At 41.2% G+C, this 21,289-nt stretch overlaps 1 protein-coding gene across 2 annotated transcripts in view; it reads left to right on the top strand.

Annotated features, from left to right (window-relative positions):
• NLRC4 (NLR family CARD domain containing 4) overlaps nt 1-21,289 on the top strand; it is a 176,721-nt gene that overhangs the window by 98,869 nt on the left and 56,563 nt on the right. For both annotated transcript variants that reach the window (XM_078648600.1, XM_078648601.1), the window contains exons 6-7: nt 6,253-6,423; nt 9,250-9,336. In XM_078648600.1, the coding sequence (XP_078504726.1) occupies nt 6,253-6,423; nt 9,250-9,336 (258 nt within the window). The remainder of the gene's footprint in view (nt 1-6,252; nt 6,424-9,249; nt 9,337-21,289) is intronic.

Here is a 21,289-nt window from a genome sequence, read left to right as displayed (position 1 = left end):
AATTTGCTTAAAGGACTGATACGGCAAGTTATTGTTCCACAGCTCGGTTGTGCAGGTAGTTGTCAGGGATTTATAAAGATATTGGTTATATGGTGAATTTTTTATCCTCATCCACTTCTGTCCAAAGGGCTTTGTTAATTGGAGAGTTTACCATATTCAATCAGTATCACTGCTTTATTGTAGAGTACATTCTCCGTATTGTTTTGTTTAAAAGACCAAACTTGAGTCGAAACTGTGCCAGCGAAGCAGACTGATGGATTTGGTCTGAAATTTTTATAGGCTGAAACGAATAATTTATTTAAAAGGTCAGAGGCTTTGCCTTGTAGAGCGTTACTAGCATACGTTAGCATTGGAAGCATTTTGTCCGCCATCACAGCAAGCAGAGGTTTGTATGATGGCCCCTTCAATTCTTTTCCCAGCGTCCTAAAGGCAAATGTTAGTGCACTGGTTCTCTGTGACATATAGCTTTTTTGCTCTAGATGGTTTTGTCTGTTATGTATATAAAATCCCAGGTATTTATAACTAGTTACTTCCTCTGTCTGGTTGCCCTCCAGACAGATATTCTGCTTGATTCTGCAATGATTACCGATCAACATTGTTTTAGTTTTCGATATATTTATTTGATGAAATGTATTCCGACATTTCATTGAGGGCTCTTCGGAGGCCGGTCTTAGTTAGGATCATTAACACCACGTCATCTTCATACAAGAGATGTGTTAATAATAATTTACCTATTTGCGGGGTGAGAATTGACGCGGTCGAACCTTTGAGCTTGGTCAGACATAAACAATTTGAAAAAGTGCGGCGCCAATACACACACTTGTTTTAGGCCTTTGGTTGTAGACATCTTCCTGGATAGTCTTGAACCGACACCCAACTTAATTCTTATCCACGTTTGGGTATAGAATTACAATACTCCTCATAAAAGTCTCTCTGGGATTTTCCAGTCTCTGAGTTTTTTTCATATGTTGCTGACAGTCTACACTGTCAAATGCTGCCTTAAAATCTATAAAACAAAGGTGAAGTTCTTGTTTCCTCCGCTTACATTTGTTTGCTATTAGTGAGAGAGCTAGGATGTTCGTGATCGTCCCTATGCCCTTCCTGAAACCTGTTTGGTTTACTGGAATGAGGTTAATCTTGTTTGACCATTCATTCAGATCTTTCAGAATGAGTGAGGTATGCGATTTAACTTCTGCGTCTAATAGGGCACTCAAACTATAGTTCAATGGACTTGTTCTATTTCCTCCTTTAAAGATTGGTGTCATTAGCGATCCTTGCAAATTTGGTGGAATGCAACTCAATAGCTCTATTTCTTTTAAAAACATAGATAGATGCTCGCTCCAGAAGGATGGATCATTCTTAAAGTTGGCTTGAGGAATGCCATTAGGTCCTGGTGCATCGTCTCCTCTGCCTTTCCGTATATATGTATTATTTCGTCAGCCGAATAAAAGGACCGATCTACCTTTATTTTGAGGGAACTGGTGCCATATTTGCTGTGTTTCTTTGTGGCTTCCTCAGTTTAGTAGGCACCTAAATCAGTCTTTACTGTTAGATTGCTCATGCTGTCCTCTCCTAGTTTACTAATATCAACTCCTCCTTGTATGATGTTTTCTGTGGTTTCTTTTGCCACCGCTAGTTCTTGGTGGTATTGGCCTCCTGATGGATCGATGATAGATTATTAAGAATTGTGATTTCTGTAAACTTGGTTGTTAGAAATTTAGCCCACTCATGTTCTTGTATGTTTGAGGTTAGCGTATTCACCGGCCTGTTCAATTTATTTATCATTTCCCAGAAAGTGTTAGAGTTAGGGTTCTTAGCACTACAGTGTAATTCAGACCAGAATTTATCATTATTATTTCTCTTTTCTTTAAACACTTTCTTCAACTGAACTACGTTGTCCCAAGCTGTTTGGTCGAGGTATGTTGTTTGTAACCTCCTGATGGCTTTTTTAAGTTCACGTTTCAGGGAGCCCACTCTGTCAAATGTTGTGTGTTTTTATTTTTTGTGGCCTGATGTTGTTTCCTGGGCATTAATGTTGTTAGTTCTGTTGTAAAGTTTACCCATGCTTGTATTTTATTAGGGCCTTGGTTTCACATTCCATTATCAGCCTCTTCAATTTAATTTTAAGCAGATCTATAGTTTCATTTGACCATTTTAGACGTTTAGGATCGATTGTGTAGGTGCTTCCCTCTATAGTGGGATTAACCTGGTGTTGGTAATTTTAAGTTGAAATGAATATGCTGATAAGAGTAGTCACTCCTACTTGTATACTCTATCGAAAAATAGGAAAGTGATGGCATCAATGATAGTGAAATGGCTGTATAATCCAGTCTAGATCGTGTCTTTCCTCCATGGAATGTATGTATGGGCAAAAAGTCATCTGTAGTTCTGCCGTTTATTACTCTCAATCCCAGAAACTCTAAAGCTTTTACAAGGAGTTGGCCTGCGTGGTCCGGGGTATCCTCTTTAGTTGTTATTGAAGTGGGACGTTCCAGTATATATTATCAGCTGCTAGCTTCTCATCTTCAACCTGGGTATACATTAGATTGGAAATAAAGTCCCCTGTCAGTACTATGTCCCATGGGGGATGTGAGCACCTTATGTCTGTAATTGTGGCAATTAACTGGACGTTGTGTGCTTTCTTTGCCTTACTTTTGGATCTGTAAACGTGTTGATCAGCGAAACTGTTTTTGATATACCTGCTATGCATGAGGGAAATTTTGATAATTGCACATTGGGCCCCCGGAGAGACTATCTGTTCAGATTTGATGTTTAATGCTGTGGAGACATAGACTGCCAGGTCCCCTTTCGGCCGGCCGTGTTTCTTAGTATTTACTGCAGGTGAGGCATAATGTATATACCCAGCCAGGGGTAAGTTGTCCATTGCCCATGTCTCCTGAAGCACTATTATGTCACATGTTACCAGTTCTGCGGGAGGCAGCCTTTTTCCAGCCATTTTTTTGCTCCTGCGATGTTCCATGAAAGCAGATTAATGTTTCCCTTGTTAAGCTTATCGGAGAACCTTTCCATGGGTCAGTTACCATTGTCTATATTTAGTGCTCCTAATAGCCAGCTCCATTTATCTTGATCTGGTTCTATAGCTGCTTTCTGATCTTTTTGCACCCCATTCCTCTGTGAGGTCCATAGGCTACTATCTTTTGCACTCTGCAGAACTGAAAACGCTTGCTGGTGGTTTTTTCTTTGTCCTGTTACTTGACTTACACTGTAGTTAGAATTTACAAACAAAGGGCTGTGCTAACGTGGTGTAATCAATCTTGACAGCTTAATGGCCAAGTTTCAAATTGCAACTTATAATTTATGATGAGATGGACTTCTTCTTCTGACTGCCATGTGGTCAATGTTTGTTCGTTGTTTGTATGATTTTATTTTGAAATAAATTATACGGTCAGACGGTTCAATGAATTTAAATGTTTTAAAGCTGGGATTTCTGCTATCAATTTTTAAATGAAAGGCTTCCCCTGTTTAGTATATCATGCCAACTTTTTGATTCATATTCTGGTATTAAAACTATTTGCTGCTTTGTTAGTTCTTGCTCTTGCTGTGTTACTAAGGTAGACTCTTTGTGCTTATCTTCAGCTATTATTAGCTTCTTTTCCGTATTGAGCCATGCTGCTCTTTCTGGTGTTGAGAGCTGGAATTTCTATTAAAGGCGAGTTTAACTGGTTAGCCTTCTTTTTGTTTTTATTTGTTGTTTCTGGCTATATAAAACTCTATACATTTTTTTTTCAACCCATCCTTTATCAGCCCGAACTTTCTTCCGGCATCTTTTGACATTAGCCTTCTTCACCACCCCCAGTCATCGTCATGACACCTTTCTGTCTTCCTTCCCGTTGGATATCCCTTTTACCATCACTCCCAAACTTGATTGCTCCTTCTTACAGTTACCTTCTTTATCATACAAAGCAACAGCAGGAGCGACAATAAATCATCCACAATGTCCCAAAACTCTGGCAAATCATCGGAATTGTGTTCCTGTGTCATCAGTATCTTTCTTTCTTTTCTTTTTTTGTGTCGAAATTTTTTATTGAAAACACTTGCAATAAATACATATATATAAAGATATATAATTTCAATTAACATCTTTCAACAAGTATGGAATCCCTTTCTTAAAGACCCCTAAACACCCTTTTTATCATTTCATGTATTCTCTTTACTTTCTACCTCTTTATGCTTAGACAAGGAGTCTGTCTATATCTATCTCTACATCTTTATCTATTTCTACAATGACGCTTGTATAAACGTATTTCTTTATAAGGTAGTATCTATTTAAATTGTACTTCCTAGTATACTTGTAGTTGCGTTAATATTCCCTTATGTATTCCTCTACTTACTTATTTTTTCCTACTTATTTCTGTTTATTTTTCCTTTCAGCTTATCTTTTTTCCTTCTATTTACATTTCACTCCCTATCAATTTCCCTTATATCGTTCAATTCTCAACCCACTTTACCCTTTTTTCTATATCTTTATAAATTTCTCAATGATACTTGCATATTGAAATAAGTTTACTTTTTAACCTACTCTTTATATCATATAAGATGCCTGATGTAAATTTCAAAATTTCTACGTTTTATGTGATAATGATATTCTATATGCTTAAAATGTTAATTGCAATTATCAATCAATCAATCAGGCATTTGTAAAGCGCACTACTCACCCGGAGGGTCTCAAGGCGCTTGGGGAGGGGGCGTCGGCTACTGCTCGAACAGCCAGGTCTTGAGCTGCTTTCTGAAGGCGAGGTGGTCTTGGGTCAGACGGAGGTGGGTCGGGAGGGAGTTCCAAGTCTTGGCGGCCAGGTAGGAGAAGGACCTTCCTCCTGTGGTGGCTCTTCGGATGCGGGGGATGGCGGCGAGGGCTTGGCTGGTCGATCGAAGCTGGCGTGTGGGAGTGTAGAAGTTGAGGCGGTTGTTGAGGTATCTTGGGCCTTGGTTGTGAAGGGCTTTGTGTGCATGGGTGAGGAGCCGGAAGGTGATTCTCTTGTTAACCGCGAGCCAGTGCAGGTCTCTCAGGTGTCCGGAGATGTGGCTGTGTCGGGGGATGTCGAGGATGAGTCTTGCTGAGGCGTTCTGGATCCGCTGGAGTCTCTTCTGGAGTTTGGCAGTGGTTCCGGCGTAGAGGGAGTTGCCGTAGTCCAGTCGGCTGGTGACGAGGGCTTGAGTGACCGTCTTCCTGGTCTTGGTGGGGATCCACGGGAAGATCTTACGTAGCATGCGCAGGATGTTGAAGCACGACGAGGAGACGGCGTTGACTTGTCTGGTCATGGAGAGGGAGGAGTCCAGGATGAAGCCCAGGTTACGTGCGTGGTCTGTTGGTTTGGGTGCGCTGCCCAGGGCAGGGGGCCACCAGGAGTCGTTCCAGGCGGAGGGTGCGGAGCCCAGGATGAGGACTTCCGTCTTGTCTGAGTTCAGTTTCAGGCGGCTGTTCGTCATCCACTCGGCTACGTTTGTCATCCCTTCGTGTAGATTGGCTCTGGCGGTGGCGGGGTCGTTGGTGAGGGAGAGGATCAGCTGGGTGTCGTCGGCGTAAGAGATGATGTTGAGGTTGTGCTTGCGTGCGATGGCTGCGAGGGGGCTCATGTAGACGTTGAAGAGGGTGGGGCTGAGTGATGATCCTTGTGGTACGCCGCAGATGACTTCGGTGGCCTCGGATCTGAACGGAGGGAGGCGGACTCTATATCTTTCTTTCTTTTCTAGGAATGGCTTCACCTTATTCATTGGGGCCTCATTACAGGCTTCCCGAAATTCAGGGGTGGAGATACTGGGAAAACACAATTAATGATTCGAGATGGTATATCTGGCCCTGAAGCCAGACATTATGAATTAAAGGCCCCAGACTGGAAATTACTCACAGGACCCAGAATCACTGAGTTGTTTACCTCATGTAGCTCATGGTTCCGGGGCCTTTGCCTCTGACATTTTCCACCTACTTAAAGCTGGTGGAAAATGCCTGTGGATTTTTGGATGTAATGAGTGCATTTTAACACACATTAACATTGGGCCCCATATTTCCACACATGGTAATTTCAGTTGTGGGAACACGGGGACACTCAGAGTTTTCAGGAGCTGTATCCTACAGGGAGGTGCATGTTTAATCAAATATGGCAGGAGAATGACAAAGGCATTACATAATTATGATTCCAAACTTGTATAAAAATGACTCAATAGTTTGTGCAAATAATTTCAAAGATGAAAAACCTAGAGGAAGTAACCCAATCCTTTTCATTCTCTTACCAGCTATTGGCATCAGAAATCTGAAAAAGCTGAATGTGTTGCAGTTGTCTCATTTGGCGGCCATTTCAGCAGGTTTGGATGGTATAGTGGAGTCAGTCACATGTGAATGCTGTAATCTTGAAGACCTTACATTAGTTGGATGTGGCCTTTCAGGGAAAGCTGTGGAAACTCTTGGTAAGTAACTAATGCACATTATCCTTAAATGTATTATATGTTTGATGATGAAGCTGAGGAAGGTTTAGGTCATGTCAAGGAAGAATCCATCTGAGTGAAGTAGTGGCTGGAAGTAGAAAATGGAACCCATTAATAGACACGGCAGGATTGCTGGGTTTAGGGGCAGGGAGGGATATGAAAGCGTGCATGATGACTAACGTAGATTGTGTTTTCTGCAAGAGATTTGGTAAGCCAGGGCGGTATATGATTTTGTTTACGAGAGTGAGGAAGAAATATATGGGCAAATTGTACTCTGTGAATGTACCCACTTGGTGCCCAAAAATTGAGGAAAATTGAATGGAAGGATGCACGTTTTAAAAATTGAGGCTTTTTGGCAATGAGTTATCACAAATGTCATGGCATAGCTGTATGCATCAAGGAGAGAAGCGGGGGAGGAAAGAGGGAGGAGAGGGAAACAGCTTATTAGAAGGAGAGAGGCAGGGCCAGGGGAGGCCTTCTTACAGAGACAAGAGTGGGGTGAACTAATGGGGTGGAGACTTCTGGAGTTAGTGTGTTCTGCTTATCTTGGTAAGGCAGATTTTGTTATTCCTTTCTCTACACCAGGATTGTCCAGCTACCCAAACTGGGAATATATTTGTTATGTTTCTTTTATTTGAGATATTTGTACTTTTTAAAGTTTTCTTTAGAACACAAAATCTTAACTAGATTTTATGTTCTTTCATAAATGTCTTTTCTTTTACACTTTAAGCATACCTGATTGTCATCCATTAAGTGTAGTAGTAATACAGCACCTAGTATTACTGATATTAAGGGTACCTAGCACTGGTAATTCGGGGTTGTAAAATTACTGTGGGATTAAGAGCCAACCCACATAGTCCATTATGCAATGGGGAATTGCACGCAGAAATCAGTGTTACTGCACCTATGTGTGTATATAAACTCTTAATTCTCTTCCTTTTTGTCAGGAGCTTTATCTAAATGTCACCCCATATGTGAGGTATGGCCCAGGCGATGAGGAGGGGACCACAACATCCTTTAGTCTTGTCAGGGGTATTAGCTAGGGCTGTGTGCTGGCCCTGTTTCTCTTTTCCTTATATGTTAATGGTCTGGAGGACCACTTGGTTGAAGCTATGATGAATTGTCCCCGTCTATGCTGGTGATAGCCAGGACTGCTTTTTGACTGCAGTGTCTGCCGGACTGCTTGTGCAAGTTTGCGACCAGCTTAGATTTGAGAGTCAACCAGGCCAATACACACACATAATGGTTTGCAGTACAAAGATGACGTACAGCACTACCTTTGTAGTCCAGGCCTAAAAAATAGGCATTGTTCCCACTTTTTGCTATCCAGGCATTCCTTTTGATACACATCCCTGAAGTCCAGTAGAACTATAGCCTTCTGCAAATCATTTGAAGCTGTCCTGAATTTTGCCCGTAGATTAGGGCAGAAGCCTATTAGGGAACTCACGACCTTATACAAAGCTAAGAGCAGTGTTGTTGCCACCTATGTTGTCGGGATGTGGGGCTTAAGTGAGCAGGGAGGCTTGGACCCAGTTGAGAATGATTTCATTAAGAGGCTAATAGCTGTCCCAAAAAGTACCAGCTCCTTCATTTGCCATCTAGAGACTGGGATTTAAGTACATTAGTGACCTCATTAAATTGCAACCACTCTTCTTATGGCTCAGAATTTGGATGAAGAGCCAGACCTCATTCAGCAGGGCTGTCCTTACTGATTTCCTGAAACTAGACCTATGCCTGAGCATTCCCTGGCTAAGGTACATTCGGAACATCTGCCTTAGTATGAGTCAGGGGATCTGTTTTTCTCTCCTAGTAGTGTACCAGCTAGTGCTCTCACCGCCTTGAAGAATACTGGGTGCCTGGAGGAGAGAATGTGGAGGGCTGTAGACAAACCAATGGCCCCGGCTTATATGGGGATTTCCACAAGTACTAGCATTGAACCATATCTAACTTGGGTGGGCAACTAGCACCACAAATGTTTGCTGAGGTTATGCACTGTACACTTTCTTGTTGCCTTTCCTGTTCAGGGCTCTTATTTTTCTTATCTGACTATGTGAACTTGGAATGACCGCTCAGTTCAGAGCTCAATACATTTTATGTTTTTTTGTAAATTCTACTCATTATTGAGAACCTCTGTTTGTTATCCAATTTTAAAGGAAGTGAATATACGTTATTGCATTCGCTTTTCTGCAACCATTGCCATCTACCAAGATTACCTGCTGTTTACAATGAATATTCCATTAGGAACAGGGCTATTGCTTTTATGCGATAGTTTAATCCTTTTGTAACTTTTCTTATTGTTTTTATGTTTTTATTGATTATTATTCTTGGGGGTCACTGTTTACTATTGCTGTAACACTGTAATTTGAGGATTTTTTACCAATTGATGATTTGTATAACGTTTTTATACTTTTATGATATAATTAGACCGAATAAGTTTAATGAAATGAAAAGAGCAAACATAATGAAAAGTACAGCCATGCCAAGTGAGGTTGACCAGCATCTCAATGGGTGAAATAACTGTGGCGCCATCTTTGCAGAACCAATAAATTATGACATATAAAATCAGAACATAAGCTTTGCTGTGAACTGTATTTGTTGTTTTTATTTTCGTTTTATGATTGAGATATGCTAATTTAAAATTAGTAGGTTGCTGGGTGAGTGGGGGTCTGTTAGGTGGAGGGGACAGCGAGAACATTGTACTGAAGTGTACTGTACAGTTGCCTTGTTTACCACTTATTAAGAGTTTGCTTAGAGATGGACAACCGTGCACAGGCATATTCTTCTGACCTTGTTTTGCCGTTTCCATAGCTATGAATCTTGGTAACCTGACAAAACTGATGACGCTGGACTTATCAGAAAATTACTTGGAAGGAGGAGAATCTGTAGATATTCTTGGTAAAGTACTATTACGTCTCTTAAATAAGCTTCATGGGATAAACTCTTTTTTCCTCAGGTTAAAACAATTTCATTTATTTTTATTATAATTTTGAGTCAAAATATTACATTTTCAGATCGCAGCCATTGAGAGATCAAGCTGTTTTAGTATATGCTAATCTCAACAATTAAAAATGGTATATGTCTTCTATGCCTGAATTGAGATGCTCTTGCTTGCATGTTTATTATATATTGTGTTGTATATTTTGTCTCTGAGTATTGCTTCTAAACCTTTACTGTTTCCACAGGATATTGAGATGAAATTTCGGCTGGTCATTAAAATAGTGTCTCTTCACATCAGCTCTAGTCTTCAGCTTTTACAAATGGAGTCTGCATTTTGTTTCTTGCAGTAGCGGCTCCTTCGCTTTGGCGGAGGAACGTTGCCCCTCCTGCAACCATCAAAAGTTGAAAAATAAAACAATAGTAAAACAAGTTTATTATCATTTTATTTGTCAACTTCTATGTGCTACGTCCTGGGGTCAGGGTCACCGCGGAGCAGTGAGGAGAGGGAGTGGTGGGCAGCACTGCTGTGTGATATCCTGTTCTTTATATGTCCCCTTCTTTGCCTCTGTGATCCTTCTTGTATACATTCTAGCTTTCTTAGGTTTCTATGCTTAGAATGTATGTTGATTCAGAAAAGGGGGTGGTGATGAACAGAGTGCCTGAATTAAGCAGACCACTCTTACCCAGTCCAAAGATCAGGGCTTGATCCATCACTGTTTTTTAGCTCACTGCACCATCCCAGCTCAGAACTTGGCTATATGCAAATTAGTCTGTTCCTGTCCCAGTGCATGATGGGAACAGGGCAAACCAAACTACCAAGCCAATTCTTATACTGGGAAGGAAACAAGCTTCCGGGGACCGGTTTCTGCCATTTCAGGCGTCGTCGGCCCGGCTTGCTTGAATCCTGATGGTGCAATGAGCAAGGGACTCACATCTGAGTGTTAGAATGTATGTTGGTCATAGCATCCTTTGAAATGTTAAGAAGACCTGAGAGCAGTTGATGTACTAGAGGATGTCTTAAGGAACAGGTGGTTGAGATCTTCTCTGAATAATAAACCATCAATTTACTCTTTCTACACCTGTGTCTATTTCTTGGATTATTACACTGGCGTAGTCAGCAGTCTTATGGAAGATCTCAACACATAAAGAGAAGGGTGATCAAAGGCCACAAAGACTGCAACTTTAAAATCTTCTTGGTGATTGAAGATCATGAAGATTATAATTTAAGTGATCTACTTGGGTGAGCGCTCTCCTTCGTCTTTCCTTATATCAAGAAGCAACTTTCTTTATGCTCTTACATGGATTGAGACTATTAAAAGAAATCGATTTACTTTTAAGGGAAATTTTTATTGATGTTGCATTTCAAACTTTACCAGTAACGCTATAAGATGCTCCTGCATCAATTTTAAAGGAGTAGTTTTAATCTATTGCTCATAATCCGTTTGCTCTCTACGGATTCAGTTTAGAGGTGCATGACATGTGACGTTAAAGGGGCTGAATTGGGTGCTGAAGTGCTTGTTTCAATGAGGATATTTATGCATATGCCTTCCTATTATGATTATAGGTTATAATTAGTACAGGCATATGTCATTGGAAAATACTGTATAGTTGCAATGGATACTGAGACTAGCACGAGCATAAGTTATTATTCGAAGTACCTCTAACGTTCCAAGACTTCATTTCTGTTCTCCGGTGGCGTCATCGTTGTGAACAGCTGAGGAAGTTCGAAGTTCTTCGCGGCGGCATTCCTGGAAGCTTCGTGTCTCGCTGTGATGTCAATACTCTAGCGTGCTCCGTGACACATGCTGCAGCGGCCATATTGGATTTCTTTCCAAAGCGTTTAACACTCTAGATGTTGGGAAGATCAACACGCTAGCGTGTGCCGTGACGTACGCTGTAACGGTCATATTGGATTTCTTCGGTGAAGTGTTTGACACTCCAGATGTACCTTCCTCGAACTCTGTGTCATGCATCCAGGTATGAAGTAGTGATCAGTCTTGATTAAAGCCGCTACTTACCTTAAGTCACTCGTTTCTTAGTGGATCGTTTTGGGTTATTTCTCTTACTCTTACTTCCTCAGCGATCCACACGCTTTGTTCTTCATGTAACTTCCTGTGCGCACCAAACTCTGCGGTTCGCACGCATAATGAGTTTCTGAACAGTTGGATCCATACGCTCTGTTCATTGATGTGTCAGGTAACTTACTGTGCGCACCAAACTCTGCGGTTCGCACGCATTATGAACTTTTGAACTTGAATTTCAGTACTTGGTCCTTTGGAAGCTTGGGTGTGACATTTAATTATTTTTGTTATTGTGTTATTTTACGTCCTATAATTTTGAATGTGAAGTTAGCCACTCCTTGTCACTGTTTTCTCGTAGCATATGTTCAACACCATGCAAAATGTGACAGCAGCTCCCTTCTTTTTAGCTAGTCCTGGTGACCCTCCAATACAATGGAAGAAGTGGAAAAATGTTTTCGAACGTTATGCTATGGTATGTGGTGCATCTCTAGTGCTGGGCGTAAGACTTCTTTGCTTCTTCATTGCTTAGGCGCTGAAGGGCAAAATGTGTTTGATCACCTTCCTGAGCTGACACATGCGGAGTCAAATGGGTTAAATGACTATGAAATATGTATCCTAAAATTAGATAAGCATTATCTTCTTAGGATGAGTACGATTTTGAAAAGGTGTAATTTTGGAAAGAGAGTGCAGAAGGAAGATGAAAGTGTGGAAACATATGTAACTGATTTAAGGAGACTTGTATCTTCATTCAAGTCAAGTCAAGTCAAGTCATACTTTATTCGATTAGTTAAAATCATAAAAGCAAAAATCTTGCATCTTCATTCAAATTTGAAGGGTTAAGTGATGAACATATAAGGGAGCAGTTCATGCTAGGTTGCAACATGGAAAAGGTCAGGGATGAACTTTGGTGAGGGACGAACCTACGCTGGACGAGGTCCTAACTATTTCCAAAAGAATAGAACATCCTTTGAAATGTGTTGATGTCATTAAGAAAGACAGTGTAAAAGATAGCAAGATTCAAATGGTCAGTGATGCGAATGCTAGAAGCAAGGTCATTCGGGATGGAAAAGGTAAAAGTGACCAAAGGAAGTTCAATGATAATAGTTCTCGGTTAAAGTGTTTTAGGTGTGATAAGCCGGGTCATCTGGCAAATGACAAAAAATGCCCTGCGTTAGACCATGATTGTTTCAAATGTAAGAAGAAGGGTTACTTCTCTTTTGTGTGCAATGCGAAGCTAAAAACGACGGTGAAAAAGGTAGAGGTGTATGAAGAAAGTAATTCAGATGTAGGGTCTGAAGATTTTGAATGTGGTCAAGTAATTGTGCAAGTTCAATCTTCTTCTCCAAGGAAAATTCTCCCTCTGATGGTATTATAGTTGACGGGCAGTTGACCAATGTTTTATTTAATTCAGGAGCAAAAATTACCATTGTTTCTAGTGCATTCTATGAAAGTAAGCTCAAAGGGAAGATTAAGTTATTCAAACCAGATATAATTCCACTTGCATATGGTGGTGAGCCAATTAAGTTGCACGGTTATTTCATAGGTTTAATTGAGTATAGAGGGAGAATGATTTCTGGGAAAATGTATATATCTAAAAAGGGAGATAGCATTATTAGTTGGCTGCACCAAGGTGACTTAGGTGTATATTTAGATCCAAATTCTAATCCTCCCATTTTATTGAGAGAGAGATTGAACGCCGTTGACAATCCTGAGTCTAATCCACCCACGTTATTGAGAGAGAGATTGAATGCTGTTGACAAGTCTGGTGATGATAAATATGTGCATGGTCTTACTAAAGATTTTCCTGATGTGTTTAAAAAAAGGTTGGGATGCTTGAAGGGTTACCAACATAGGATAAAGTTAAAGGTTGATTCTGTGCCGGTTTGCTGCAAGGTCAGAAATTTACCTATATCAGTTAGGGCAGAAATGCAAGTGGAGATTGAGAAATTGAAGAATGGGGGTATAATAGAGGAAGTGGAAGGAACGGAGTGGTTGGCTCCGGTGGTCGCTGCGCATAAATCCAACGGCGATTTAAGATTTTGCATAGATTTGCGCCAGCTAAATAATAACGTGATAGTAGATAGATATCCACTTCCTAATATTAATGAATTGGTAACTTTGTTAGGTGGTGCCAAAGTCTTTAGCATGATTGATTTAACATCTGCGTATCACCAGATTGAGTTGGAGGAGTCCTTAAGAGATCTTACGGCGTTCATAACCCCTTTTGGTACATTTAGGTTTGTGCGTATGCCTTTTGGGTTAGTGTCGGCTTCTTCGGCATTCCAATGAGCCATGGAATTGGTCTTGAAGGACATAAAGGGAGTGTGCATCTATCAAGATGACTTGTTGATTTTTGGTAAAAGTATGAATGAACATGACAACATTCTAAGATTGGTGCTGAAGAAATTGTGTGAGCACAACTTAACTGTGAAAATAGAGAAGTGCAAATTTAGGACCAATGCATTAGACTATTTAGGTCATCACATCAGTGAGAATGGCATTAAGCCTAAACAAGAATTGGTGAATGCAATACAAGATATGGCTTCTCCATCAAACAAAGGAGAGGTAATGAAGTTCCTAGGCATGGTGGAGTACTATGCTAAATTTGTTAACATTTTTGCAAATTTAACAGTCAATATGAGATCCCTGTTACGCAAAGGTGTTAACTTTGTATGGTCTGTGGAATGTAAAGAGGAGTTTTCTAAGATTAAGACTCACTTGAAAAATGCTCCTTTTCTTCAAAATTTTGATCCAAAATTTAAATGTATACTTACGACCGATGCGAGCGAGAAAGGCTTAGGAGCGGTTCTTCAACAGGTTTCTCCGTCAGGGATAAATACGATCATGTTTCTATCTAGAAGTTTAAAGGATCCTGAATCCAGGTATTCTGTTGTGAAACAAGAATCGTTAGCTGTGTTTTGGGCCATTAAGAAACTGAAAAAATTCTTGTGGGGAATTCAGTTTGAGGTCAGGACTGACCATAAGCCATTGATTGAAATTTTTGAGAGAAAGGGTATTGATCTTGTTTCCAGTCGAATTACTAAGTGAATAATTGGGCTTCAGGAATACACTTTTTCTGTAAAATACATTCCTGGGTTGGAGAATTGTGTTGCGGACGTGCTCTCTCGCCTTTTGTCCCTTGAGAAGACATGCCTAGGTGAGGATGAGATCGAACTGGTTATGACTGGGTATGTGTTGTGGATCGTGGCCACATAGATGAGCAGAGGTGTCGTGAGGCAGTTAAATTGGATGAAGTCATTACTGAAGTAATTTTGTTGTTACACAAGGATTGGCCAAGTGCAAAGGTGGGAGGGGAAGGTACCAAACCTTTCTTGAATATAAGGCATGAGTTGTCTGTTGAGAATGAACTGTTGTTTAGAAGTACAAAATTGGTTCCTTCCAGTAGCTTGAGAAATGAATTGATAAAATTGGCTCATGTTTCTCATCCTGGTATCACTAAAACCAAAGAGAGATTGCACATGTCTTATTGGTGGCAAGGGATGGACAAATTGGTGGAAAGAGAGATTCGTGAATGCATGTCATGTGTTACAAGTGACAAATCTAAGTCTCCAAGAGTACAACCCATGATTATCAGAAAGAGACCTTCACGTCCTTGGGAAGATGTTGCCTTGGATATACTTGGACCCATTAGTGATAAAGGCTCTCAATGGTTTGTTCTGGTAGTTATTGATATGTTTTCTCCTTAGCCAGAAGTTTTCTTTCTATTTAGTATTGACTCTAAGCATGTGATCGATTGCTTGAGAAGTTTATTTTTGAGGGAAGGTATTCCTTGTTCAATTCTTACAGACAACAGGGTGCAACTGGTATCGAAGGAGATGAAAGATTTTCTTGCTTCCAATGGTGTTGTGCATACATTATATGCACTTTACCACCCAGAGGCTAATGGTATGATTGAGAGACTGAATAGGGTCCTTAAGGAAACCATTTCCTTGGCAAGATCTAATTTCATGGATTGGAAATAGGAGGTGGTGGTGAAAGTAAATGAATCTAGGTTGACACCTCATTCGACCACTGGAAAGACTCCCTTTCTTCTCTTTAGAGGACGAATAGGGAATACTAATTTAGAACCTCCATGGGTCAATGGGTATTGTTTGTTCAAGGGTAAAGAGCATGCGGTAAATCGAGATGATGTGGAAGCTAGAGAAGAGAGGTTAGCATTGCAGAGGAAAATGTATTTTGATAAAAAGAAATCCACAAAGATGTTACATGTTAATGTGGGTGACTGGGTTGCGGTCAAACGTCCTGGATTTGATAGTAATCCGAAATATCTTAAACCTATGAAAGTCATCAAGGTTTTTACAAATGCTGTTAAGACTCATGACTATAGAGTATGGAACTTGAATAGGGTGGTGTTGTTGGAAAGTAAGTTTCATGAAAACTTGTGTTCTAATGACAAATGTTTTAATTCATCTGGCCCACAAGGGAAAGGTGTTGGTGCACAACAAGAAGATGCTATCGTACGACGCTCCTCGAGGGTTTCTGTTCCACCAAAAGGTCTTGTGGATTATGCTTGATTTTGTTATACTTATAAAAAAAAAAAAATCTTGTTTATTTGGGATGGGAGAAGGTGTTTTTCTACTTGTTCTTTATCGCTTTAAAGGGTCCAGTTTTGTTTTTTCTTTAAGGAGGAATATGTGTGATATCCTGTTCTTTATCTGTCCCCTTCTTTGCCTCTATGATTCTTCTTGTATACATTCTAGCTTTCTTAGGTTTCTATGCTTAGAATGTATGTTGGTCATAGCATCCTTTGAAATGTTGAGAAGACCTGAGAGCAGTTGACGTACTAGAGGATGTCTTAAGGAACTGGTGGCTGAGATCTTCTCTGGAGAATAAACTATCAACTTACTCTTTCAACACCTGTGTCTATTTCTTGGATTATTACATGCTGTCAGTGTACATGTGGGTTTGGCCGGCCGTGTCGGGCTTCCCAAATCCACATGCTCACTGAGCTGTCTCCAACCCAGCTGCGTTGCCAGGTTGGTAACGGCAAAGCTCAGGCTCCCAGTTGGTCTAGGAGCACAAATTCCCAGTGGTCAGGCCAATCCTATTGCTGTTTTCAAACATAAAAGCACAGTCAGGATTGGCCACACGGGAGGCTGGGGGCCTGTGCTGCAGCGAGGACACAGAACCGAGCGTCAAGCGGCAGGTGGTAGATAAGTTCTTTTTTTAAATTTTATTTTTTAAATGTTTGTTATCCGTTTGCCCTCCCCCCACCTCCCCGTCGTCCATTGTCTTCCCTACTCCTCGCGCACACCAGCCTCTATTTGTTTCTTGATTGAACAATCATCTCTCAGCATTTTTGTCACAGCTGTCTTTGTTTTCGGAGCAGGCGAGCATCTATTCTAAGCCTAACATGGATAACAGCTACATGAGGACCTACAAGCATTTTTCAGACTGCTTATTATAGATCAGTATAGATCACTGAAATAATGTGTTTTAACTAATATTCTAATGTTCCAATAGCCCTGGTAGCTACTGTATGTGAGTGGGCACTGAACCCATCAGTGCTTAATTTGGGCCGGTGGTTTCTGGTGCTTGGCTCCGGCACTTAATTGCCAGCATAGGGGCGTATGTGAGACTCCCACATAGTGGCGCTGTCTGCCTAATTTGGGTATCAGCACAACAGCTGTTCAATTTACAATTGCAATGCCTCCTAACCTATTCTTATAGCTTTGGGGTCTGGAATAGTATGAATTGTCCTACTTGTAAGAGTGTGGTGGTTAGTTGCTGTGTTGGTACTGTCATTGGCAATGGTGGCAGGGACAACTGATGGTGCAAGCTGCAGTGTCCTCCTGATGAGGGCCTTGGCACAAATTATTTTTACAAATTAAGCACTGGAACCCATTCATCGCAACCGACAGGGTATTTGATCATAAATGCCAAATATATATGGGCACCTTCAGAGACCTGTAAAGTTGCATGTACTGCATTTGTAAATAAAATACCTTGTCACCGACCAAAAATACTTAGTAGGTATGTAAAAATGCATATTTAAGACTGTGCGTTAACACATTCCATCTCTTGTTGATACCTGCCCTAAGTAAGAGGGTTTTTTCAAACAACAGTGGTCCCTTACAAGAGAAAAAATTCAATTCAATAAATATAGCCACAATCGTTTTTATATTTGGTGTGACATGTCCAGCCGGAAACGGCGTTTCGATCCCACTATCTAATCATGGGGATCATCATCAGGACATTGGTATAATGCCTAATTAAATCAAGCCATGAGAGGGAGAAGTGCACAGCTTAGGTTTGTTTGCGAACAGGTTGCGAAAAAAGTTCTGAAAGTTTTTAACATTTGAGGGTGCCGCCCGGGTGGCGTCTCTTGTCAGTGGCGCCCATTGAAATAGTCTTAATTGTGATTCCAATGAAACAATGGAAGCATCCCCTGGCGCTCCACTCTAAATTTTCTGGAAACGTCCAGAATTCCTCAATTGTAAATCATAAATCATATGCGTGTCTCATTCTGATCATTCTTATTTTATTCATAAATCCGATATGTTGTTCTTTGAACCTGTAAAAGTCTAAACAATAAATTACAGTGATATATAGACGGACTTATGAATAAAATAAGACTGATCAGGATGAAACACGCATATGATTTATGATTTACAATTGAGGAATTCTGGATGTTTCCAGAAAATTTAGAGTGGAGCGCCAGGGGATGCTTCCATTGGAATCACAATTAAGACTAATTAAATCAAGCCTCATCTGCCGTAAGAGACACCGAGGGCGCTCTAAAATCAGAGTAAAATGCAGTGAAAGTACAGTAGCTGGTACCAGAGTCAGGTACTGAATGAGCGTCAACGAAGTAAGTGATCGCTTCAAATTAAGCAAGGATTGCCGGGGGTACAGGAGCAGTGTCCGTCCGTCACCGTGACGGACGGACACTGCTCCTGTACCCCTTACAGCAGATGAGGCTTGATTTAATTAGGCATTATACAAATGTCCTGATGATGATCCCCATGATTAGATAGTGGGATCGAAACGCCGTCAACTCTAATTACGCACTTTATACATTTATGTACCATGTGTCATTCAACATGTAAAAGTGCATGATGACATTTCTGTTCTTTTATTTGAATTCTGAAAGTTGAAGAACCGCCCGCTTTTGCCTAAAAAGCCCTTCTTTGTTTCACGTTGTCCATTGCATTTTCTGTGTATGTTTGAGTAGGGTACAAGCTTGTGCCCCACTTTGTTGAACTGTGGAGAATTCCTCTCCCATACCTTTCAAAAGTAAAGATTGGACCTCTGTCCGGCTGGACATGTCACACCAAATATAGAAACGATTGTGGCTATATTTATTGAATTGAATTTTTTCTCTTGTAAGGGACCACTGTTGTTTGAAAAAGAATTGATTCCCAAGGTCCCTTGCTGACTTTATTGGGTGCCCTTGTTGTCTTCAGATCTAAGTAAGAGGGCGACATATTAAAGTACACAAAAACTGAGGTGACATGGTGTGCAAAATACAATGGATTGAGATGCGGCCCGAGTAATTACCAGTGGCTGAGATTAATTGAGGCATTCCATCCATCAGCAATTAGTTTATCACCCTAAACAAAGAGAGTCACGTCGATTAACAGCAATAAAGTGATTCTTATATTGATTAGCACAGAATGGGTCTAAAAGAGGGTCAAATTAACAGGGGTGGCTGCAACAGGCGGAGGGCCTTAATAATGGAGGTTCTTAACATGTTAAAGTTTTCCTAAAAATCAATATATAATAATTTTCCAGTTTATGGTTAAAATAGTTAATCTTACCACTTCAGTGCTATGGAAGAAGACTGTGATAGGGTAAATCGGTGTGAGAGGATAGGGTAAAGGGAACAAGTGCAAACAGGTGATGAGAATCTAAAGAAGCACAAGTAAATATAAATCAGTCTTCTTTCTGATGCATTCAGTTTAAATCTGAATTGGTTTCAATTTGCTATATTTCATGCCTTGGCCCCAGGACTTTAAGTGGGCCGGGTCCTCCCAGTGCTCAGCACCAGCAGTTCTAAAAAGCAGCTGTTGACCGGGTCCCTATAGGGCTTTCCATCTTTGCCTGCATCTGTAGAGTGAAAAAAATCTTAACTCTTCAGCAGAACCACCCTTCACTGCCTTTGATGTAACTTCAAAGAGACTCGTTATAGTTCTTTCCCAGTCTCATCATTTCAGAACTGAAGCATTTTCAGTATTCCATACAACAAAGCCGTTGTTGTTCCTTATTTGTATCATGCAACTAACAACCATTGATAAAGCCAATACTCCTAGATTGTTGTAGGTGCAATGTTACTTGTTATATTATATATCTGGATGCAATGACAAAAGCAGCAAAATACCAGTCGGGCAGTGCACTATGCTAAGCACAGATTTTTAGCTTATGTGTTTTTAAGCCACCCCATTAATTACATCGACCACTCCCCTTTGAGAGACCCCCTAGTTTTTCAAACTCACTTAAAGCCCTGCTTGGTCCTCAATATAAATGACCCACAATTAAGTAGAGGTAATCCATCTACAAGTCCACTGACTTGGCTGTCTTACTAGCCAAGCATTCCATATCCATTGAGATCTCCCTGTGCCCCCAGTGTGATGACATGGAGGATTAAATTATGTAAGTGTGCTGCGATGTCTATATTTCATCAATGCAGACGGCAGAGAACAAACAGTCGCACATGAATTAAGATGCCTTCTTACTTGAGCGTGTCCCAAAATATGACAAACAACTATCATGAAATTGCTGAGGTAGATGTGCACAGGTAGTCCCAAATGGGATCCTTCCCAGGTCTGCCTATTGATGTTCATAGCTTGTACCAGTGGTTAATTTGTAAAATAATGAGTGCAGGTGGTCAGAGCGCTGATCAGAAGTCGTGCAATTGAATGTCAGCGCACCGAATACCAAAGCTGCGTAGTCCTCAATCTACTTCAGGCCTCTTTAATCTACTGCCAGACAATCCTTGACCCATTTTCTCACTCTGGCAGGTTCCTGCTTTTTAGGTCTCGACCTAAAGCATTGCTTTAGGTCGAGGTTTAGGAAGAGGTGTGGCGCCGCGGCTAGGGCGACTGACTCCGGAATCTGGGGATCACGGTTCGATCCCTGGCACCGGCGGCAGATTAGCCCAGCACCATGTGACTCTGGGCAATAGCTTGCTTAATCTTCCTGACGGCCCCCAGCGCCTAGAGACCCTTATGGGTGATTGTGCGCTTTACAAATGTGGATTATTATTATTATTATTATATTACTTTAGCAATGCTTGTTTGTCGAGATTTCTAGTAAGCGGTCCGAAAAGTCTGCCAAAACGGCGGATTAACCACAGTTCATGTGATCTATGCGCGTGCACAAACCAGCCACGTCACAAACCACCATTTGTCTGTGCCTCGCATCAGACTTCAAAGGCTGCCCCTCCCCCATCAGCATTTGTCTGTGCCTTGCATCAGACTTCAAAGGCTGCCGCTCCCCCTCTCCCCCCTATCAGATGTTCTTACGCGCTACATCCCTTTCCTTCACACTCTGTCACATCCTTAGCTGAGCTTCACCTCACCCCTTTCTCTGCCCTGCCCCACCCACCTCCTCTGCCCACCCTGCCCACTTCCCTCCCTAAAATGTCTTCCTAGCTCCCTGTTTCCTTTCTCGCTTCCTTGTTTAATATTGCCCTCCCACACAATAGCAGCATGTCCCTGGTTGCTTTCCACCGTCGCTGCTTCCGCCCGGCCACCACCCTCTTACATAAACACAGCATTTCACTTATTAGATAGCCCCGACACAAATGCTGTGTTGTGACGCGCTGAACTCTCAGCACACTGTCAACAGTCCTGCTGTGAACCTTGCTTCAGTTTCTGTCCACTTCCTTTCTTCCGTTTTCTGCTTACTGACTCCGAGCTCCAAAACTG

This window comes from Lissotriton helveticus, chromosome 6, assembly GCF_964261635.1.
Source record: "Lissotriton helveticus chromosome 6, aLisHel1.1, whole genome shotgun sequence".
Lineage (NCBI taxonomy): Eukaryota > Metazoa > Chordata > Amphibia > Caudata > Salamandridae > Lissotriton > Lissotriton helveticus.
This window is presented reverse-complemented; position numbering and strand designations above follow the sequence as displayed.